At 43.3% G+C, this 24691-nt stretch overlaps 1 protein-coding gene across 9 annotated transcripts in view; it reads left to right on the top strand.

Annotated features, from left to right (window-relative positions):
• R3HDM1 (R3H domain containing 1) overlaps window positions 1-24691 on the top strand; it is a 459574-nt gene that overhangs the window by 242189 nt on the left and 192694 nt on the right. For all 9 annotated transcript variants that reach the window (XM_086957295.1, XM_086957292.1, XM_086957298.1 and 6 more), the window contains 2 exons: window positions 12179-12427; window positions 21781-21904. In XM_086957295.1, the coding sequence (XP_086813421.1) occupies window positions 12179-12427; window positions 21781-21904 (373 nt within the window). The remainder of the gene's footprint in view (window positions 1-12178; window positions 12428-21780; window positions 21905-24691) is intronic.

Here is a 24691-nt window from a genome sequence, read left to right as displayed (position 1 = left end):
CGAAGCCATGATACACCCTTTCTGCTAGAACATCTTCGCTGTCTTACTAGGCGACTTGGTGCATAAAGCAATGGTGGTAACTGGCTACAATGGCAAAACATCTGTTCAACCGTAAGCAGGGTCTAAGGAAATGACGGGAGACAACCTGCTGAAGGGAGTTTTTATTTATTCATTTATTTTATTTTATTATTTTTTTGGGGGCGGATCCACATTATAACAATACCCTTGCCAGTCCTCGACTGAGACAGTATGTTGTCATCTTATGTCATCCTACCTGTCCATTGGTATGGCAGATTGAAGTCATGGTGGAGATGAGGAACAAAAAAAAAAAAAAAAAGAGAATGGTATGGTGTCAAAGGCTCCTGAGAGATCCAAAAGAATCAGGGCGGCCTTTGCACCGGAATTCAGCGTGGACCGAAGCTCCTCTGCTGCCATGACCAATGCCGTCTCCGTTCCATGTACTTGCCGGAAGCTGTATTGTGAGGTGTCCAGCAGGTTTTCTGAGGACACTAAGGCCGTAAGTTGGACTTTTACAATTCTTTTCAGAACCTTAGCTGGAAACGAAATCCTTGCTTATAGGTCTGTAGTTGTTTTAATCCTAAGGGTCCAAGCTAGGTTTTTTTTTTAGCAGAGGGAGAATAGAAACCTTCTTCCAGGCCTCTGGAAAGACGCCGGACATGAGGATCTACTTATAAAGCAGGCTGAGTTGCTCGCTAATCTCATCGACTGCCAGATGAAATATTTTCGAGGGCAGGGATACTGATGGAGCTCCTGCTTTCACTAATATAACAATCTGAGAAACCTGGTCTACGGTAGGAGGGGTGAAAGCCTTCAGACTGTCGCCAGGCTGACAAAAAGGTGAAGAGAATGATACACTTGAGGCTCAGTATCATTTCCTGTAAAGGAATCATAGATGGAAAGCACCTTGTTACTAAAAGAATCTGCAAGTTGATTACAGAAAGCAACACTTCTATTCCGCACTGATGGAGTAGGTAGAGTCACTAATTCCTTTAGGGTAGAAAATTGTATTTTGCTTGAATTGCCTGCCTCTGCTTGATTTTCTCTGAGAAATAGATATTTTTTTTTCAAAAATCATTTTTTTGTATTTGCTCTGTTTCGATGGTACACCGGATACGCAGAAGGCGTTTCCAATTACCAACTAATTAGCGACTAATCAGCCACTTGACCGCAGTATATAAACCGCTCCTCATTCACCATAATTCACTAGCGGGGAGGCGAAGAGGACGATCGTAGATGGAACGGCTGGAAGCGCTGAAGTAGACAGTAAGAGTGTGATTGCCGTGGATGATTTAGAAGGTGAAACTTGTTTCACTTTCTGATGCGTGTGTACCCACTACCCATACAGGGAAGGCATCTTTTTTAACCGGATATTTGTGTGTTTTTATTCAAATCATAGTATTGTAACCACACCAACAGGCCATGATTCTCTGTACCTCAAATAATAAATAACATAACATAACATAACATTGTTTTCATTCATTGAACTTTGCGGAGTATGATTTTTGTTTGAAACTTTTGTATGAACCTAACGGTCCTATTCTTTGTACATGACTTGCAAACAGAGATAAATGAGTTATATTTGTTGATTACATCGTCACTCAAGAATTCTCCTTTCTTTTTTCACTACCTCCTCACGCAATCACACACCTCCCTTCCCCTTTCTCCTTTGCTTTGGGGCACTGTGAAAACCACTAATTTATTGTTCTGAAACAGTGTATATTCAATATGCTTTCGCATTGTGATTAAAACAATGTGGACTTAATTTTTTGTTTCATTGATTCATTTTATCTTTGTGGTTATTTGTTCCTATGCTACTGGGACCCCCTCCTCTTACTAATTAGTCAACCCAGGTCCCCGTATCTTTAACTGGGTAAAACCCCCCTATCAATACTCTCGGTCATGCCGCAGGGGCATTCAATCATATATACTACATGTGTAGAATTGCAATTTGTGTGTATTTCAAAAGACAGGTCTTGCCTGGTTCCTGTTCCAATGTTTTTGTAGTCGTTGTAAGGTGGCAGACACTACAGTTTCCACAGGGAAAATGTTCTGTCACACAAGGAATGCCCCATGCATTCAGTACGGACGTCTCTTCGCGTTTAGTGTCAACTCTGGGTCGTGTTGAGATTAAACAGGCTGCTAGCTTTTTTGAAAGAAAACTGTGGTTTTTCCCATTTCAGTTTGCCTGTATGCAGGATGTTCCAATGTTTGTTGACTATTTTCGTCATTTTATTGGAGATAGTATTATATGCTGTGGCACAAGTTGGTGGTATTGCTGTCTCCATTCTTTGATTATCTTCTAGCAGTGAGTCCCTATTTTGGTTATGTGCTCTCAAGGAATCGAAGGGTTTACATTTCGTTACAAGCCTGTTATTCTTGATTGATACAATATTGAATTTAGTCACTGGGGTAGCTTACCCCAGTCCAAGCCAGGTACAAGCCTGGTACAAGCCAGGTACAAGGAGAATATACACGTTTGATCGCAAATACGATTCAATGATCCCCAGTTCTAAACGTGGCTCACAGACAGGCAGATCCACAACCACTAGTTCTGTCAGCTCCAGCAATACTTCACTGAGCACTACCGGACTCCGTGAACCTGAGAATGAGATCTTAGAAAACAGAGGCTACACGCACAACCTTTTTTTTTAGAGATGGAACGGGCCAGGAAGGGCAACAGGATACAACCACCAAGAGGCGCAGTAGACCCAAAACCCACAGGGGCAAACGTAGGAGCAAGCGAGGATTATCGCAGGAAACTAAGATCAGGGACACAGAGGAATTAACCACACTAGATGACTCAGTACAGGTTATCAACCTTTCCTCACATCCTTTGACACCAGACATGATCTCTTTACTTGGCAAAGGTCTGAACTTTAATCCGTATGCTACCGGAGATATCTGCCAAACTAAGATTGACATCTTCAGATTTGTACGCAATCTAAAATTAAAAAAACATTTTGCTGGACAAAGTGATACCCTCAGACAATCCAGAAATATTCCCAGTGTTTTTGACAATGAATCTTTGACTATTAAAGATGTGCAAACACACTTGCTTCTTTCTTTAACTGACAGGGAAGAAAGTCCCCTTGAAATGGAAAAACTACTTGAGGAGCTTGATGTTGAAACTGATTATGGAGTGGCTAGTGGCTTAAAGTGCAAATCTAAATGGACCCCCACTTTATCAGGGGGCAATGCTATTGATAACTTTCACAGACATGTTCTTGAAGATCTGAACAGAACCAACACTAAGAACTTAAACACTAAATTCAAATACAAGGATAATTTGACTAAAGGGGAACGTTTAGCACTCTCCACCTTGAGCAATAACCCTGACATCATCATAAGGGAAGCAGACAAATGGGGTAATGTTGTGGTTATGGATCTCATTGACTACAATAATGAGATCCAGAGCCAACTTAATGATGACTCATGCTATGAACCACTAACTCATAATCCCATGGGTCCTTTAACACTTCTACTAAATGGACTTTTATTAAACTGGAAACAATCTGGTCTTTTGGATGACGATGAGTACCTTTATCTTAAAGTTTTTAGACCCACTTTCCCTTGGCTGTACACACTGCCAAAGATTCACAAGAACCTACCTTTTCCTCCGGGCAGACCGATAGTATCGGGAATTGGGGGTCCCACCGAAAGATTAGCAGAGTATGTGGATCTTTTTCTGGGACCTTTAGTTAAAAACTTACTGTCACACATACAAAATTCTAAACACATACTAAGCATCATGTCAGACATGGAGTGGCAACAAGGCACGACGTTGGTTACTATGGATGTGGTGTCTTTATACACCAGCATCAATCCAAAACTTGGCATGTCAGCCATTACTAAATTGCTATCTAACAGACCAGCCTCACTGTGGGCACATAGCAATATGCTGCTACACATGATGGAGCTTATTCTAGAGAATATTTTTTTCATTTTTGATCGAAAATGGTATCGTCAGAAGAAGGGAGTGGCCATGGGCTCAAAATTTTCACCCTCCTTTGCTCTTTATGGGAGCCCTAGAGGCAGATTTAATTTGGGGTACCAAGGGAGCTGTATATATCGACTCCATACTCTTCTGGGGTCGATGTATCGATGACTGTTTTTTACTATGGTCTGGCACCGAAGAATTACTTTTTTCCTTTTTTGAACATCTTAATAAAAACACATGGGAAATTAGTTTCACTATGCAACACAGCCTTAAAAAGATGGAATTCTTAGATCTTGAGTTCTATGTCAAAGACAACCAATTACACAGCAAGCTGTTCAGAAAACCTACTTCTTGCAATTCTATACTCCATGCTTCTAGTTCCCACCCAGAGCATCAGATACGCTCATTTCCGTATGGGGAGTATCTAAGAGCTAAACGAAATTGCAGCGAATCTACTGAATTTGAAAATTGTATCTCTAATATGAGAGACAGATTCCGCAAAAGGGGATACTCCAATATATCCCTAAATAAAGCGGAAAAAAGGGCCAGATGCACCTCCAGACCAGATTGTTTGAAGACACGCACGGAGCCGGAATCCTCCAGTCAAAAAATCAGACTGATAACAGAATTTAACGCACTAAATCACACCACCAGAAAGAGTTTTAATAAACATTGGAAACTCCTAACAGGAGATCCTGTTCTTAAAGAATGGTTACCTGAAAAACCCTCTATTACATATAGAAAGGGCTTTACTCTCAGAAACCAACTCAGCCCCACGGTTCCTCCAAACACCACAGTTCGGGACTGGCTCACTACACGGGGCTTAGGATTCCACAAATGTGGGTTTTGTTCTATGTGTATCTGGGGAAAACATGGTACCAAAACGTTTCAGGGTTTCAACGGAACCATATACAAAATCAGACACAACATTACATGCCTAACCAAGTTCGTAATATACATAATTGAATGCCAATGTGGTAAAATTTACGTAGGCAGCACCATCAGGGCTCTCAAAGACAGACTAGCGGAACATATGAGAGCAATTCGAAGAAGAGATCCCAAATACCCAGTGGCCCTACATGTTGCAGAATGTCAACCCTTGGAGGATGACATCAAAGTGCGTTTCTTTGGGATAGATGTGATTCCCCTCAACATCAGAGGGGGTAACCGAGAACTCTCACTCGGGCGTAGGGAAGCCACGTGGATCATGCGTTTACAATGCGTGGAACACAGGCTCATCTACGACCCAGAACTACAATTTTTCTTGGGGGACTAATAGTCACCCTATGGGATCCTCTAAGCAAAATATAGATTTTGAATCTCAACAAAGTACCACATAGCGAATATTATCAGTATGTATTAGCATTTCCATCATCTAGTTTTATTATTCTTTCAACACCAACTATGTTTATGTACTGTATACTGTTACACACACATGTTTAAAACAATATGTATATAACTTCATGCTTATAAGCTTTATTTGTATTTAGTATGATATTGCAGTATTGACATAATCATGACCAGATGTCATGTCTATAACTTCATGAGAATCGAAGTCACAAATGGGCTGGTCGATGGGGCACTCTCACCCAAAATTAACCACCTTCCTCTCAATGATAGTCACAACGGCTCACTGGCTCACCAATGCGACACACTTTCTCTATTTCTACCGCTCTGAACTCGACATATATAAATTATGAAATTACACAGGGAATCTTTTTTCATAAAATATATTAAGAACGTAATATAAAACGATCAAGTCAGCATTAATGGACATTACGATGTCAACTCGCGATATTTGAAGTCGAGACGTGAGCTGTCTACCGCTCCTACCTTTTACATAATTTAGACCTAAACAACTAAATGTCAAAAGACGGCTACTCGTTTATGAGCGGCACAGTACCCCAGGAAGTGTACATCACCAAACAAATTTTCTTCTCAAACATGGCTACCATTTAATACATGGTGACATTCTAGTGTTTCCAAAAGGTTTCCTGTTAAATGGGTCTCCTCCCGGTCACGTGTCCGTCTTTCGAAACACAGCGACCGGGAATCAGCAGAGGAGGGATACCACACTCCTGGTAAGTCTTTAAATACACTTTGTGATGGCTTTGTACCATCATATATTAAGAGATCGTACCACACGATCGCGCTAAATCAGACTTAACATCGACCAAACCGGCAGTTACTTTGTCTCTCTTTGGTAATCAATCTGTGTACAACTATTTACTGTCTTGACACAGAATCTTGCGGACGTGAAACGCACCCGTTTTACAGCACCAAGTAGTTGGATCCCCTCCCGGTACGGCTCAATACGTACACGTATTAAGGTACAATCATGTTCCTTTTCATTTTGACAGACCGTTGGTATTAAAAAGAGTTATACCGTAACCCGACCTTAAGACAGATAACACACGAAAAATATTTGTTTTTCTTTGTACATATAGCGTGAACTCTTGAAATCCCACATCACTTGGTGGGCGAAATACTGAGACAGGAATATACCCTCGCTCCTAAATAATTTAAGTGAACCAACAACAGTAATTCTCTTGAATAGTGATTATATCCGCACATTGGTAAGGTTATTCTCTTTTTATCTTCTTTTTACCACATTGATATCTATGACATTTCCCCTTTCTTATGTTTTCCTGCCCCTACCCCCTCTCTATTTTCATAAATAGAACATTCCAACGAGAACAGAACTGATCTCAACCCACCATAACGAGGTTGAGCCACAAGGTATGCACTTTTTTCGCTCGTTCTGAGACAATTCGTTTCACTTCACCCTAAATATCGCAAGCACTATAGACCCCTCCTTTAGCACACACGCCGAAAATGGAATACAATACCACAAATTCAAAAAACAATACACTATTTGATCTTCACAATCGAATTGCATGCTCTTCACTTTCAGACCTTTTCGTGTAGGATCGCCTTGTGCATGCCACACATGAGAACACTTGGTTAGAGTCACGACCTCGTGTCCTATTACCAATTAGCAATCAACCGATGGCACCTATGAAATTCTTGGGGTGAGTGTGCTTAAACATGGAAGTATCGTCACCCATCACAATCACAACGTGGGAGATCAACAGCACTTTAGAAATGCACGTGTGATTCACCTTTGTCACTAATGCATTATTAAAAAGTATGTAATACTTAAGGATGAAACCTATACACACGTTATTTTATATTATCAGCCCTGAAGAGTCGTGTTGACTCACCAAAGCACGATGAAACACGTGTCGGCTGACTGTGGACTGTTCTTCGAGTGTGGACACATTAAACCATCATCTTGAAAAAGAGAAAATACCCAAGAGTCTGCTTCTGTTTGTTTACCTGTTTATGTTACATATGACTACTTCTATTGTTACCTAGCTGTAGTTGCGAGAGCATTGCTGTTTATGTGTTGTTAAAGTCATCTGACTTTCTTTTGGACGGTTAAGGGCTTTTTCCGTCTGCTCTTTACGCACTACCCACTCACCTACTTACACAACACTCTTTAACGTAGAAATTGAGGCAGAGCGCCCTTAGTATCTGAAATCCCGTAAAAATCCCTGCACAGCTGTCACTTACAAGCCTTTCAGTGCCTGTTGCCGCTTTTTCAGCCGGATTGCCAGCCATGGTCATTCGCCATGTCAGTATGACGACTTGTTGCATCGCCATAGTTCCACATGAAAGGTTGAGCAAAGTCTGTTCCAAGAATGCCTAGTGGCACAGTGGTCACAAGCAGAGGGTCTATGGAAAGATCTAGTGTTGGTAACGTCCAGCACCCATCGCTTTCGCTGCAACGGTGCAACAGCAACAATTTGTTGCGGGACGGTGTTTTCCAGACCATGTTCCAAAAGTGACCAACACCACAATGCCTTCCTCAGGTAAAGGGGAGCGCATCTGCAGTACATAACTGTTCAGGGTTTGTGTGCTCCTCTGCAACACACTTTTCACATAAACTATCTGGAGTTGTTGGCAGTCAAGTTTGCCCTCAAATAATTCTTCATTCACCACAAAACCGTCCTGACCAAGCAAGACAACATGGTGCGATGTACCTTCAGAAACAGGGAGGCGCTCACTCCTCTTGGTTGGCGCAGGACGTTTGGTGGTGAGCGATTCACCACAAGTTCAATCTCCTAGCAGAGTGCCTTCTGGGAGTGGACAACGACTTTGTAGACCTGCTCAGCAGGATGCAGCAACAAGTCCACGAGTGGGAACTCCTCCCAGAAGTCCTGCTCCCCTACTTTCAGTGGTGGGGTTTTCCAGACGTAGATTTTGTCACAACCACAGAAAATGACAAATGCCCTGTGAATGAATTGATTTAAAAAAAAAGGGGTGACCCTGTGTCCCTCAGAACCTGGGTATTCAATAGTTAAACAAACAATGGTTCTGTTGGGTAAGACAGATAACTCGAACAATGCTCATAAATGTAGACAAACAAAAATAGCTCTCTGATACACAATATGCGCTTTGAGAAATAAATGCTCAAAAGACAATGTCATAAGTTCAACTTGTTATATTATAAAATTATACCAAATACTTTTCAAAAATATCCGAATTACTACATTCAAGGATAGGTTTTCAATACATGACAAGACCTTCATATAGACATAAAGAAGAAATATTTTTTGTTGTGACTTTTTGTGAAGTTGTGCTCAATGGGTGTGGTGACATATATACAGTGCGAAGGAATTAATACATATACATATATACGGGAATATTTTCAATGGCCAGATGCTGATTATCAAACAAGGATTCCTAAGATTGTTGTGAGGATCCTGGTGAGTCTGGACCTATAGATGCGTCGACGTTTCGACCCTCATGCGCCCCTGTGGGTGGTCGCGGCGGATCTTTCTCAAGACAAGGAGGGATGACAGTTCAGGTAACCAGACAGAGGACCTTTAGTCTGAAGGTCTGATGCAAACTCGGAGAACAGCCTTTTGTGCCCCCCCGTCCACATTTCAAATACCACGGGCCATTGTGCCACAAAGTTTCAGACTGAAGGTCCTCTGTCTGTTTACCTGAACTGTCATCAAAAAAGAAAAAAAAGTTCTTTTCAGAACAACCTCCAATTCTCATCAAAGAGCTATATTCTTAAAAAAATTAAAAAGAGTAAGTGAAGTGAAGTGGAGTGCATTGATAAAGGAAAGGAAAATGAGTAAGAAAGAACAGAAAGGTATGAGAGGAGAAAGGAAGTGAAGTAGGGGGACTGAAAGAAGGTGAGTGTTGGGAAGGAAATTAAGGAGAAGGAGAGTGAACATGGGGAATGTGGATATTCAAAGAACATGTAGAAAAGGAACGGGGGTGTGGAAGGGTAAGAAAAGATGCATTGCTGGATTTGCATCATTTTTGTGACACACGCTGTTGCGTCCAAATCTTGCGCCTGTTTCACAGCAGGCGTAAGACTGATGCAGGCCCTTTCACATGGGCCTGGCCCCATGTGAAAGGATGCATTTTTGTGACACACTCCAGCAATGCATCACTTTTGCGCTTACAGATACGTCTGAAATACTGACGTATCTGTAAGTACTTGCGACATAATACGTCATATATTTAATATGACGCATGAGTAGAAGACTGAAGGCCTCATTTAAGAGGCCATGCGTCCCTTTTACGCCACCGGTACGTCACTTTTTGTGACGCACCAGTGCTGTTAAAAATGCACCTTATTGAGTCATGTTTACAAAGTGACGCATCTAGGTAGATGCGTCACTTTGTAAACACCTGCGCCACATTATACCTACGTCGGGTGTAATGTATGCAAAAGGGACGTATTGACGCAAGAAAGGGTCGTAGAGGTGACGCAGTGAATGAACTGGGTTTTCCCCCATGCTACGCCCCCCCCCGTACGCTCTCCGGTGCGCGTATCGGGCGTTCCCCCCGCAAAAATCGAAAAAAAAATAAAATAATGTTTTGCCCCGCGGGGCCCTTTTATGAATCCCACATCAAACCTAGGGGGACAGGGGGGTCTACCCTGCCCCCTTTTGCTCATTTCCCCCTTTGTTTTTGCCACCTCTTGTGTCTTGATCCTACCGAGACACAAGATGGCGGCCGCTCCGGACTGTTTGCAAAGTTTACAGCACCCGAGAGCCAATCAGCTCTCCGCTCGCAAACTCGGGTAGCGCGCCCGGTGCGCGTACCGGGGCGCGCTTATAGATATATATATTTTTTTGAACCTAAATTACTCAAAATCCACTGGAGCACATATCTTGAGACATAGCAAAGGCACATCGGGCTACCAGTCCCTACAATTTTGCCAAGTTTGGTGGAAATCCATTCAGCCGTTCGGGCTAAAAGTGAGTCCAACCACCCTATAGAAATTAACATGGGGAAAACACGTTTTGGGACCCCCCTTTTATCTCTGCCCCCGCTTCACGAATCCCCCCCCCCAAACTTTCAGGGAAGGAGCGGAGCGCAGCGAGGCAAATTTGAGGTAAATTTCAGGCAGATTCCTCAACCGGCGCCAAAGTTATTCCCAATAGAATGTTGCGAAAGAAACCCAGGAGCACGCATGTGTCCCCACTTATGCGTGAGCTACATTGGCTCCCAATAAGGCAGAGGGTGCTCTTTAAAGGGTTATGTATTGCTCATAAATCCCTTTATGGTAAGGCACCAAGATACATTAAGACCCGCCTGATTCCATATAAACCTGCCAGGGTGCTAAGATCTGCTGAGGCAACTCTTCTCATGCAACCTCGTTTCAGATTGGCGACAGTGGGCGGTCGTGCCATCTCTAACACCCTCCCAGGAGCCTGGAATAGTCTACCGGTGGACTTGCGCAAAGAATCTAATTTGCTGACCTTTCGGAAGAGGTTGAAGACTGTTCTCTTCCAGAAGGCCTGGGGAGGGCTATAAATTTCTGGTAGTGTCTTCTTTTGGTTTCCTGTGGTGCTTACTGGACAAGCGCTTAGAGACCCCTGGGTTATATAGCGCTATACAAATCGAAAGAAATAAATAAATAAATAAATATACAAAATAATCCTAACTATAACTACCTACTGGCGACCGCCAGTAGGTTATACATATATATATATATATATATATACACACATACACACACACACACACACACGCACACGCACACGCACCCGCACCCGCACCCGCACCCGCTTTGTCATTATTATAATTTTTTCAACTTAACTGCGTGGGAAAGTCCAGCATTGTGCAGTAATGTAAAATGGCCTGCGTGGTACTTAACTGTGTGGGAAAGTCTGCATAGGAGAGTTTGAGTTGTAAGGGGAACATATCGTTAAAGGCAAAAAATCAAATCGTGCTACGCCAAAATTGTGTTTTCAGCCTTTGATGTTCTCGGTACAAATTGCTAGTTTGATTTTACTTATTTTTTTTCCATATGTGAAGTTGTTTTTTATTCAGGAGTGTTAATGATGATGCTTATCATCTACTTTCTTACATTACCAATAATCAGCTCCTTATTTGAAGCAAGTTTAGGACTGTAATGTAAGATTCCTTGTGCAAGGTGTTATGCTGTCCGGAATTGATGCTATAGTTACAGTACACATTACAGTGTGTTAAATATGGGGGAAAAATAAGTACATCAATTTTTCACTTCCTTTAAAATAAAGTGGACAAAAACGACATTGCTCTAAACGTTACTTACCATAGTGTTTGCAACAGGGCAAAACAAAAAAGCAAACTCTTTTTGCACAGGTTTCACAATGCACTTACTCTGTTTTTAGTCTGTTAAGAAAATCTTTGTGTTATGGTTTGGACTAAAATCTATCCTCCCAATTCCTTATTACTAAGTAGCAAAAGGGTGCATTGTGAACTTCTAAAATACTCTAATTCAAACTGCAAATAATGTAACCACCAGTTTATGAATGGAAGCCGAATGTTGCATGTATTTTATGCAGAGTGCTTTTGGAGTGTACCTGATGTGCTCAAATGAAGTTATTCTGTACGAGTTGGCAGTTCATGGAGGAAAAATAAGTTGCCGAATGTCTCTAAAGGGTTTTCTTCTGTCCTCGATTTTAGTGCATGTGCAAAACAGCCTTATGAATTCTTGAGATGACTGTTTCTTACAATACAATTTTCTAACGTTTTAAGTAACCAATTTATTTAATTTGAAAATCACATAAAACATTTTTGTCTCCTGTGTTTGGTAATTAGTGGCATTTGTTTACTGCTTGTTTACAGTGCGTATCTGCTGCTTATTTTCTTGATATGTATGTATTTCTATGTTATCTAATTAAGTATTCTTTTTCAATATAGTCAGATACCCTAGGGAACCAGTTTAGCCATATGAGTCTCTCCCGGCAGCCGTCTGCAGAATCTTCTGATCCTCATCCTCCCATGTACCAGTCTACAGTAGTGCTTCAACCTCCTCAACAGTCTGGTTTCATGATGGCACCTCCACCCACCAACCAATCTGTCCATTCTTCTGGCTACTCTACCTCTGGTCATCCTGTCAGCCAACAGGCCCTTCAGCAGCAGGGATTCATGCAGCAATCTATTCCACAGGTGCAATGGTTTACCTATACTATTTTGTGCAGTTGGGATTAAGAAATGATTTCAACTAATGTCTAACATTTAGCTGCAATCTCAACATTCTCTGCGTTTGACGATAGACTAATGTGTACAGGAGTTAAGTAATGTCATCCCTTTAAATGAGAAGTTCTGAACTTTTGTTTAGCATGATCAAGCCACTGACTTTTGCTGCATTAGCAACGTATGTGGGCTACTACTTACGATTACTGCTGATTTTCAAATCAGTGGAAAAGTGAGTATGACTGTAGGTTTTAAGGATTTGGTTGAGCACAAGACGATTACATGGTGGGATTAGACGGACCTAATTTGTGACATTTTCCCATCGGAGCTGGACATGAGTCCTAGAATTGTGGGCAAGATGTGTTCAAGGGCTATTTTTATTCATAAGAAGTAACAAATAGTATTATCCTATTCTTACTTCTCATTGGAGGTAAAGAAGACGGACTATAATAGTATTCTCCACAGGCTAATAATCCCATAAGCCTCTCAATTGGAATTTTCTGCAGCCTTCTGAGATCAAAGCCACAATATTCAGGGACTAACTTAACATAATGTGTATTTGTAAAGCGCACATTCCCCCAAGAGTTTCTTGGGGCAAAATATCAGATGTATATTGTTACCCAGCTCAGTGGTACTCATTTTATTGACCTCCGAAGGATGAAAGGCTGAGGGGACGCACCAGGATTTCAACCTGTGACCATGAGGTCGAACACAGGCTCCTACAGTGAACGCATTAGTCTACTAAGCCACCAGGTCTATCCTATTCTGTTAACCATCCAGAAGTTTAATTTCTGAGTACATCTAGGTTTTTGTGACATTTGCTTTTTGGGGGCATTTGTTATTTTGATGGGTCTTATTCCACTAGGTCCATGATCCTCCTATCCTTCACTATCTCCATCAGTGTTTTGCACTTCACAATGGCAGTAACATTTAGTGGGTACAGATCACTGGAAGTCTTTCTGAGTCAACACTTAATGAGTCGGGTTGTGCTTTTTGTCATCTGGAGAAGGTCTGTGAGGCAAATATTGTCTTGCATGACAGTCTTGCAGGTTACTGCCAATGGTTTTGGTAACAAGAAATGAAGTTTGGGGCGGTGACATTGCAATACATTTCTTGTTCTGAATACTGATTGCATCTGCCCAGCTTATATGATTCAGTTCATTGTCAAATTTACTTTGGGGTGAAGATTTTGACCTTTTGAGCAGCTACTCGCCAACAAGTATGACTTGTATGACTTTTTTTGAACCTCCACAAGGGCTGCGGACTAGATAGCTTTAAATTCAAGCCCCAAAACAAAACTGTAGTTCTCAAAGTCTAAAACCTTTCTTGTGCCTTGCAGTTCTAAACCATGCGGATCAACATGTACAACAGTATTGTTAAATAAATTTAAGTCCACACCACCACTTCCATCCTCAGATAAGGTTAGCAACTTCCAATTATGAAAGAACTACAGACACCAATGTCAAGTCATGATGTTGAACATACTTAGCCATATGAGGGGTTCCACAAAGTATAAAATCTCATTGGCAGAGTATTATGAAGGCCTTTGAGTATGAAACCTCTGGCTGTTCAAGGCTTAGAAACGAAAGAGAAATGTATTGTGAGGTTTGCCCAACGTCTAGTGGGTATTTAGGGTCAGTAATTCAAGGTAACCATTGTCATTTTAGGACGTCCTTCAATTCTTTGACTTGCCATCAAACAGATGTACCCTTGCCTTGTGAAAGTAGTAGTGCTTTCTGCACACAGGTCTCATGCTCTGCCGCACTTTCAGTAATAATAGTATTGATGCCTACATATTAGTGATGCTGCATGCTCTCTCTGCACATCAAATCAGTTAGTCACTTCACAGATGTTTGAACAAAGCAGAGATACCATGAGTAGTTCTCATTGTTGCCCTTTGTAAAACTGGTTTCCTGTCTATACATGTATCCTATTATGGAGACCTAAGAATGATCCATTTAATCTGAACATTTAGTACCATTAGAAGTTACAGGTACATGTAGAATGTTGGAGAGGTGTGGAGTGTTAGCCTGTCTTGGTCAGCTGCTTTTGTAGGAGGTTGCATAATATTTGTTGTTACTCTTTTAGCAGTACCACAGCGAGGTGTAACCTACCTGAAAGTTTAAAATAGTTTTGGCACTTGATTAGGTCTTCCTTTATTCAGTGGGTGGGTCAAATGATGATCTAATATTTGGAGAAAAATTCCATTTGAAAGGGAAGAATGCTAGCCTGTTAGCTGTGGTGTAAGGAGCTTACACTTGGTCTACGTTTGCCATTCTAGTATCAGCCCGGATAGGAGCCACATCTACATTCTTTTTTGCCACCACATCAAACCTGTTAAAGTATGTTTGTGATATTTGACTAGTTCTGTTTACTTCTCAATCAAGTTTAAGGTTTTTAAAGCTAATTAACGTTTATCGGCAGAGTAACTTAATACAGTTTTTAGGTTGTTTATTTTTCTTGTGCTTTATCAAAATAAGATTGCTTTTGATTATTACAGTACCGCCTGTTTCCAGAAATTAACACTCCATAGTGGTTCATTTGCAAGAGGGATCGGATATTTTTGGTTCTATAAGTTAAATAACTTGTTAACTAGTTTTGTTTTGGTCTTCTTAAAATGTGCTTATGCATAGAAGATGATGCATGCTGTCAGGAGGACAAGGCATTAATTTAGAGAAGCTGATGGGTTGTTTGCTGCTTAGAATTCAGTTAAGCGTTATCAACTAGGTTTCTTAGTATCTTATGTGTTGCAACGAAAGCATAACGCAGAACATGTTACATGAGTAATAACTACCCACTGTACTGTAATTCCATCCATTGTCTCAGATAAGAGTGCTTAAAGTGTTGAGACTGTACCCTACTTTGGGGGATTCCTACATGAGAACTTTGTAGATGTTTATCATGTTGTTGTTTATTGTAACCTGGATTGGGTGCACTGTGCACAGTATGCGTGCCGTATTCTCGTTCTTTATAAGAGGGTCTTTGTGGTTGCAGAAATCGAGACAATCCATCCATGTAGATGAGCATGAGAATGGTTTGGTGCTGGGACTAGAATAAACAATTCTGTCATTAGCAGTTTTGTATTTCTAATCTTGGATTTTCACCAGTTCTCCTTTGTATATTCCCTTTCTGTAGTAGGGGATCTCTGTGTATAGTCATAATCTAGTGATTCCCGCCCATGTGAGTGACCCCGGAGCAATCAATCAAATTTTACACATATTGCCAAGTTTCACCCAAAGAGAAACTTCCCTTCACCAAAATCCTTGAAATGATAGAGAGGAAGGGTTGGACAGACAAGCCCCCATAGGCTGCCATTATGTGTCTGGAAAAGGGATACCGTGCCTTTAAGGAACTCTCCAGAGACCCTCCGTATCCCAGGATGCACAGCAAAAGTCCTTTTACTTTCAGTTCTTTTTTCCGGCTCCTGCTGACAGCACCCTGGAGCATTGAGCTCTCCCTTTTTGGGTATCTCTTCAATTTTTGACACTTGTCCAGTGTTTTGAGTGTTTCACTCGACGTCTGGGGTCTTCCCCTTCTCCTATTGCTGTGTTTTTTTACCAGTTTCACCACCTCTTTCTGTCGAAAATGCCAGCTTTGTTCGACAAGTGCCCCGAGTGTGGTAGGAAGAAGGCGAAATCTGACCCCCACAGAGTATGTCTATTCTGTCTCCCTTCCACCCATGTCCCTGACTCCTGTGATATTTATCACTCTTTCTCCAGGAGGACCCTGCGGGACAGGGAGAAGATTTGTTTCCAAGGCCTGGAGCAGAGGAGACATGAAGAGCCAGGTGAGACTTCTGGGCATGGAGGGACTCTATCATAGTCATCTGCCCGTCCTTCAGCCTCTGGGGGGCTCCCCAGTCAAGAAAAGAGGCACAGATCCCGGTCGACGTCTATGGCTTTGGCGTCGAGGGGTATGACCACCATCTGCTCCCTCTCGACCCAGGACTCTGGGTCCAAAGATCGACGTTGAGGAGCAGAAAGTCGAAGGGGTCGACGTCGAAGAAGGATAAATCGATGTCTAGGAGACGTTCAAGGTCCAGGACAGTGTCCAAGGCCTCAGTGGTTAGTCTATCGTCTTCGTCGAGAGATCTCGGTCGCGGTGGGGACGGCGCTCATCCAAAAAGAGGTCTGCCTCCAGAACATCGTCTTTGAGGCCGGCTCAGAAGAAGGAGAGTGGTGAGGTCTTCAGAATCGGCGTATTTGCTGACTTACTCGCCTTTTAGGCCCAGGAGTCCTACACCTCCACCGGTGCCTCCGAGGATGCCTCCTCCGCGGATTCCGCCTCCGCCAGCGAAGGTTCCTCCTCCTCCTCCTCCTCCTCTACTGCATCCTGCACCGCCTCCCCAGACTCCACAACCTCAGCCTGAGGTTCCGGCTCCGTATCCTACGCTTCCGCCTCCTTGAAGACCGGCGAAGCCCAGGAGGTCTAGATCACGTTCTAGATGGAGGGATCGTTCTCGCAGCAGACACCGCTCCTCCACATAGTCTTGTCACCGCCATCGGAGAGACAGGTCGCGGTCCCGGTACACGGGTCCTCAAGTGACCAGACGTATTCTCCAACATTGTTGGAATCCCCTCCTTCGAGGGTGTCGCCTGTGGTCGACATTGTCACTTTTCAGGAGGTGCAGGGGGGCAGCGAAGTTAGGGATCACCTTGACAGTGCCCACACCATCTACTTTGGTGATATTTGAGACCTTGCACAAGCGGCATCTTTCTCGCCTATTGTTGCCCTTGGTGCCAGGGCTGGAGGAACCGGCCATGGAGCTGGTTCTAACCCCGGCTTCGGTGAAGTCTGCGCCATCTCGGCTGCAAAAGAAGTACAGGCCCCTGGATTCTGATCCGGCGTTCCTGAGGTCAGATCCTGTACCGGACTCGGTCATCGAGACAGCAGCCAAGAAACAGCATGCTACGGCTCAGTCTTCTACTGTGCATCCAGACAAGGGGAGCCGTCAGATGGATTCTGCCGGACGGAAGGTTTGCAGCACGGCCGCCACATCAATAAAGGCTGCAAGTGCCTCGGCGCTGTTGGGTCGCTATGACCGCGCATTGTGGGAATCTCTGCAACAGTTTCTCAAGCTCCTTCCTAGGGACAGGAGGGAAGATTTCCAAGAAATACTGAACAAGGGCATGATGGTATCCAACCAAGTCATCAGCTCTGCGGCGGATGCCTCTCTCCTGGCGGCGCATGGTTATTGCCATGGCATTAATTTGAGACCCCATTCCTGGTTGCGCCTTACCTCCCTCAAACCGGAGGCACAGCAGAGGGTGGCGAATTTGCCGTTTTCTGGATCAACACTCTTTGAGGCACATGCGGATGAGGAGATGGCCCGCATGAAAGCGGAAGTAGAGACTTTGAAGGCCGTCGGTTTGGAGAAACCGAAGGAACAACGGAAGTCCTTCCGCCCGTTGCAAAGGAGATATGGTTCCCAGAAGCGAGGACAAGGTAGTCTGGCTGGCCAGCAGCAGCAACAGCAGCAGCAGTACCAGCGGGTGCCTTTCCAGAGGCGCCAGAGGGGCAGAGGCAGACAGCAGTCCTCCTCGGCGAACAAGGGTCCGGCCGGGTCTTAGCCTTGAGGTGCTATTTCGTCCTCGTCCGTTACCCGCTACGGTGGGGAGAAGCATACACAATTACCTGGAAGAGTGGAGAAAAATTACTCAGGACAAGTGGGTGCTGAATATTGTTTGCAATGGATACAGTCTTCGTTTTGTAAGCCCTCCTCCGACAATTCCAATGGTTCGCTCGCAGTTCCAGCTGCGCGAGCTCCAGGCGGAGGCCGATATCCTGTTAAGAAAAAGGGCGATAGAAGACGTCCCTTTGTTTCAAAGGGGGAAGGGCCTTTACACTCTATTCTTCCTGGTACGCAAGAAGGACAAGAACGAGTTCAGGCCCATTCTGAATTTGCGACAAGCAAACAAATGGATTTGCAGGGAAAAATTTTGCATGCTGTCTTTGCACCAGATTTACCCTCCGCTACAAAGAGCAGACTGGCTTTGTGCGATAGATCTACAGGATGCGCACTTCCATGTGCCCATTGCACGAAAACACCGGATGTTCCTGCACTTGCTAGTCGGCGCCAATCACTATCAGTACATTGTACTACCGTTTGGACTGAAGTCTGCACCCAGGACTTTTTCAAAGTGCATTGCGGTGGTGGCAGCGCACCTGAGGAAGAACAAGGTGTTAGTCTGCCCGTACTTGGACGACTGGCTGATCAAAGGCTCCACCTTCCAGGAAGCGGAATCACACTTCAACAGGATGGCCGTTCTGTTGAACCAACTGGGGTTGCACATAAACATGTCCAAGTCTGTTCCGACTCCTGTCCAGTGCCTTCAGTACTTGGGAGCCTCCATCGATACTCTTTCAGCAAGCGTGTCTCCTTCAGAGGAGAGACGCTGATCGATCCTTCGGAAGGCTCAGGCTCTCATGGCTGTTCCATCTAAGACAGTGAGGACGGTGTCTTCTCTACTGGGGTCGATGTCCTCTTGCATCATCCTCACGCCACATGCACGCCTCCACATGAGGCGGCTGCAGGAATGTCTGGAGGATCAGTGGGACCAGAGGCGGGGGAGCTGGGACAACAGGATCCGGCTGTCCCTTCACACTCAACAGTCCCTGCGATGGTGGTGCTCAGCAGAGAATCTCCTCAAAGGGGTTCCATTCCACAAGGAGATTCCCATTCGGATTATCATTTCGGATGCTTCTCTCCACGGCTGGGTAGCGCATTCAGACCATCTACAGATCCAGGGAACGTGGTCCTCGGTGGAATCCACGTATCACATCAATTTCCTGAAACTCAGAGCTGTTCACTTGGCGCTGAAGGCCTTTCATCCGTCCTTCCAGACCAGCTCCTTGCTTGTACAAACAGACAATACGACCACAATGTATTACCTCAACAAGCAGAGGGGCTCGAGATTGCGCACACTGTCATTGGAAGCTCAGGCGATCTGGCACTGGCTGCTAGCCAGAGGACTGACGATAATGGCTACTCATCTGCCAGGTGTGCAGAATGCTCATGCGGATGCATTCAGCAGGCTGGTGCAAGAAAACCGCCGAAAGGGTTCTGAACGACGAAGTGCTAGGAGACATCTTCGACAGGTGGGGCACTCCAGGCGTAGATCTGTTCGCCACCTCCGAAAACAGAAAATGCTGAGACTTCGCCTCCAGGTATTACCAACCGGGGACTCTGGGGAATGCGCTATGGATCAGCTGGTCGAACAGCTTTCTGTACGCTTTTTCACCCATTCCCCTGATTCCGGCGGTGCTCATCAAGCTGTCCCGGTCCAGAGCACGAATGATCCTCATTGCTCCGGAGTGGCCCCGACAGTGGTGGTTCACGGACCTGCTCCACCGGTCTCTCCAACCTCACCTGCGGCTGCTGTGTCAGCCGGACCTTCTCACGAAGTTCGGGGGGCAGATGGTGCACCCCAACCTCTCATTGTTGAGTTTGGCGGCATGACTCCTGAGATAGTGCAATATGGACACCTGAATCTGCCTGAGGATTGCATGAATATTCTCAAGGAGGTTAAGCGGCCTTCCACTAGGACGTCCTATGCCTACAAGAGGAAGAGGTTCTGCATCTGGTGCACTTCCAAAGAACTATGATCCGACGACCTGCAAGGAAGAGGTTGTCCTTCCATATCTCTTGCATTGCATTAATTTTCAATCTATTAAGGTTCACCTCGCAGCATTAACTGCGTACAGGAAATGTCCTTCACAGACTTCCTTCTTCCAGATCCCTGTGATTAAGGATTTTTTAGAAGGATTGAAGAAAGTGTTTCCTCCTGTTCGGAGTCCTTCGCCTTCCTGGGAGTTGAATGTGGTGCTGTCCAGATTGATGAAAGAACCTTTTGAACCCATTCATAAGGCTTCACCGCAGCACATGTCGTGGAAGACGGCTTTCCTCGTGGCCATTACATCGGCCCGCAGGGTGAGTGAGATTCAGGTATTGTGTTATCAAGAACCTTCTACTGTATTTCATGCTGCTAAGGTTGTAATGCGTACTCACCCTAAGTTCCTTCCTAAGGTGATTTCTGAATTCCATGTCAATCAGACTATAACTTTGCCTACGTTTTTCCAAAATCATTCCACTCCAGCGGAACGGTCTTTACATTCCCTGGATGTCACAAGGGTATTGAAGTTCTACTTGGCTAAGACCAAGGACATTTGTAGGTCAAACCAATTGTTTGTCAATTATGGGTTGGTCAGGACTGGTCTGCCACCTCTAAACAGTCCATCTCGAGGTGGATTGTGTCCTGTATCCAGTTATGTTATCAGAAAGCTAATAAGACCTTAGGGTGTAAGCCTAAGGCTCATTCTACCAGAGGCAAAGCAGCAAACGCGGCTTTGCTACGTAATGTTCCCATTGCAGACATCTGCAGGGCTGCCACTTGGAAGTCGGTCCATACCTTTGCTAAGCATTACTGTCTGGACTCTGATACCAGGGCAGATGCTCAGGTTGGGCAGGCATCGTTGAGAAATCTGTTTGCACAGTAGTGGTGCTGTCTTTTTCCTCCGCCGCTGGATTGTTTTTTTTTTTGGATGGGCTTGCCATTCTATTCACTAGATTATGACTATACACAGAGATCCCCTACTACAGAAGGAGTAGTTTCTTACCTGTAGCTCCAGTTCTGTAGTAGGGGTATCTCCGTTATAGTCATAAGCGCCCGCCCTCCTCCCGGTGGAGAAAATGATAATGCACTGTATGCTATAGGCTTGCTTTATACACCTTCAAAAAGAACTGAAAGTAAAAGGACTTTCGCTGTGCATCCTGGGATACCAAGGGTCTTTGGAGAGTTCCTTAAAGGCACAGTATCCCTTTTCCAGACACATAATGGCAGCCTATGGGTGCTTGTCTGTCCAACCCTTCCTCTCTATCATTTCAAGGATTTTGGTGAAGGGAAGTTTCTCTTTGGGTGAAACTTTGCAATATTTGTAAAATTTTATTTTATTTGGCTATCCTTTTCACTTTAAGTTGAAGTATTGGCCAGTGTAGCCTTGTATTATAGGCTGCATTATTTGTCTTTGATTTTCTCTTAAGTGTCTTTGCAGGACTGCAAAGAAGACCGCTTAAGAGATTATTTTTGATTGCTCCGGGGCCCACGCACATGGGCGGGACTATTCACTAGATTATGACTATAACAGAGATACCCCTACTACAGAACTGGAGTTACAGGTAAGAAACTACTCCTACACTTGATTTTTAAGTGTGTTGGTGCTCTGTTTCCACCCTTTTAGAGAAATGATGTCACATGAATTGGTTTCTACAGTGAACATTGAAGAAGGAAACAAAATAGAAGCATAAAAACATTTGTTTTTCTTTTTAGGTGTCAGGCTGTTACTGTGCTCCTGGCCAGTATCCTCACTCTAGTCAACAATATCGGCCTGTAAATTCCGTCCATTTTAACTCTCAGCAAACACAACCACTGCCACAACCAACGCAGCAAACAGGTCAGTTTATTTTATCTTTTATTGTTAAATACAAATTAACAAAAGCTATTGGAGGATATTTTCATTTTCGTTTAATTCTGGATAATTGTTTCTCTGTTGTATGAAAAAGCTTCTAAAAACTTAAAAAGTAGTGTATAATAAGGTATGTTTATTTTTTTTGTATAGTAAATCAGTATTTGTGATTCCAATTTATAAAAGTGGGATTGTAAAGGGCTGGAGTCTTAATGAATGAACTTGTGTTTATAATTTTATTACTATACATACTCTGTTCAGGTGTATACTATAACTGTTGCAAGGTGTTTTGTTAGATATTGTGGCTATCGAGGTACATAGCAGGTTATTACGGGCACCATGGTAGTGTCATTGTTTTAACAGTGCTATGAATTGATCGCTGTTTTACTTTTATCATATTTGTTGACTGTAATATCTATATTTGGTATCAGTTTTAAAAAGTATCTAGTATCAGACTTATACATGCATACATTTAGTTGTGGCTTGGCAGTGAAGCTCTCTGAAACTTTCGCTACCAGTATTTTCAAATACACAGTTTGTGAGCATCAGCTTCGCCTTGAGGAGTATTTCCTTCTCACTTCATACTAGTGGATGTTTTACGTATACTTCCACCTTCTATCTAATAATTTTACTTAAAGCAAGTATGCTGATTCATCATAATTATTTCATCTAATTAATGCATTGTATAAAGAAAGGAGTCATTTTTTTATTTACATGTTTTTCATTCAGTAGCCTTTACCATTACCACTACCAGCTGTTAACATCAACACCTTGACCGCTGACACTATTACTACACTACCACTTTTATCACATCACCACTGCCACCATCAGCACCTTTACTACTACCGCAATTGAACCATTATCACCACGTAAATGAACACTTTTACTTCCCTTACTGCTGCCACAACATTTGAGCATGCCTGTGTTTATAACCTTTACCTCCTAAAAGCCAGATCCACAGACTTTGCCAATGCATGCATTAGCCCGGGACTAGCAAATTGGAATGCGTCTGCATTCAGTTTTTATAACGTTTCTCCTTTGTGGCATTAAGTAAGGGGGTAAAGGTGCTGCTTGTTAATTATGAGAACCGAAATCATAGTGATTGGTTAGCTATTATGACTGCTTTGGTGACTCAGATGTAATCATTTATCCTGTATAATATATTTTTTTATATTATGTCTACTGTTCCTAACGGCTTCATTTCTGTCTAGTACAACTAGAAGTCAATTCATAAATCATACCTTATTTTTGTTGCACCCATCTTTGAGCGAGTCTCCCAGAACAAACCTGCCTAATAGAGCTGTCCGGTGGTTAAAAGCTGAAGAGCTCCATCTTCAACAAGCAAAATTAAATAATATTAACATTAATAAATTAAAATTATTACAGTATACACAAATAAAGAAGCAAAATGGAAAATGTGAAAACGTTTTCTATATTTGATTGTGAATAAAACAAAATATTTCAAAATGTGAGCATTTGTTTGGTGTATGTTTTTTTTTGTATTTTTGTGATATGTTTTGAGGTTTAATCATTGAAATTGCTTAGGCCAGGGATCCTCGGCTTTTATTGTCGACTCAGTGTTGGTCCTGGATTCCAGCAATGCTGTTATGGGGATCCACAGAACTAATGTGACTAGTTCCGTGCACAAGCATATGAAATGCACAAAAGGACCAAGAACCTAGCAGTGATTTAATTCAGTTGGTGCTCTGTCTGGCTTAGATTAAAGAAAAAAACACACACCATGACCAGTTCAAACTGGTCTGCTCCGGGAGTCTGTGAGCACTAAACAGAAAGAAGGAAGATGCTCATCTGTCTATTTGGGGAAACCTTAGATTTTTTTTAACCAAGCAGATAATTTCTTAGGCACAGGCATCCAGCTCTGACCACAAGAGGTCCAATGTTGTCTCCTTCAAACTTGTAGGTTGTACTTTCTGGGTATCCCAGAACACACCAACTGCCAGGGGCAGACACTCTCCTGGGTGGCTGTTCCCCCAATTCGTGCTGTGGCCATAGGTGGAGAAACAATGACAGTTGGGAGATGTGGACAAGCCTGAGCTGACTGGAGTCCTTGCATAAATGATGCTCTTAGAAACCAAGACCACCCAGGAATTTCATGTTCATGACGGGGAACTTTTACAAAAAAGCATTTGTTTCTCAACTTGACAAACAAATGCTTTTTTGGTAAAGGCGCCCCATACCGCACATTCACTTTAATAGAGGCCGCTGACCTTTCTTTAGATACGGCTCGTCTAAAGAAGGGGCGTGGCCTCTAGTAACGTGAAAGCGCTGCATGGGACGCTTGTAAATAACAAGCAATTGCAATGTAATCGGTCTCGCATTTTAGAAACTTTGACCTATTGCTATTGTAAATGACTATGCCGTTTATTTGTGTGTTGTTTTTTAAACACATAAATAAAAGGCATCGTCATATACAAAGCCATTAGCTCAAAATCTCGCAGTTGCGAGACCTATTGCATTGCAAATGCTTGTTAGTACTACACTTTTCACACGTTGGGGAAAACATTACCCACTGAGGTGATAACAAAGAATCACACACACACAACATGCTCTTATTTCAAACCTTGGCACCTTCAGCAACTCCTTTAATGCAGGGCTCGATTCGTGGTACGACGTGGGTGGACGGCGTCCCCCCTCTGCCAAACAGCTGGACTTCACTCTTTGGCCTTTCTGGGATGATATCGGAGCTCACAGCATGCTGCACACACGCTGACTTCTCAGATGCAATCGCATCTAAGGGATGAGCGAGGGGAGGCA

This window comes from Lissotriton vulgaris, chromosome 2_1, assembly GCF_964263255.1.
Source record: "Lissotriton vulgaris chromosome 2_1, aLisVul1.2, whole genome shotgun sequence".
In the NCBI taxonomy this organism is placed as follows: Eukaryota; Metazoa; Chordata; class Amphibia; order Caudata; family Salamandridae; genus Lissotriton; species Lissotriton vulgaris.
Note: the sequence above shows the minus strand (reverse complement) of the source record. Positions and strands in the feature narration are given on the sequence as shown.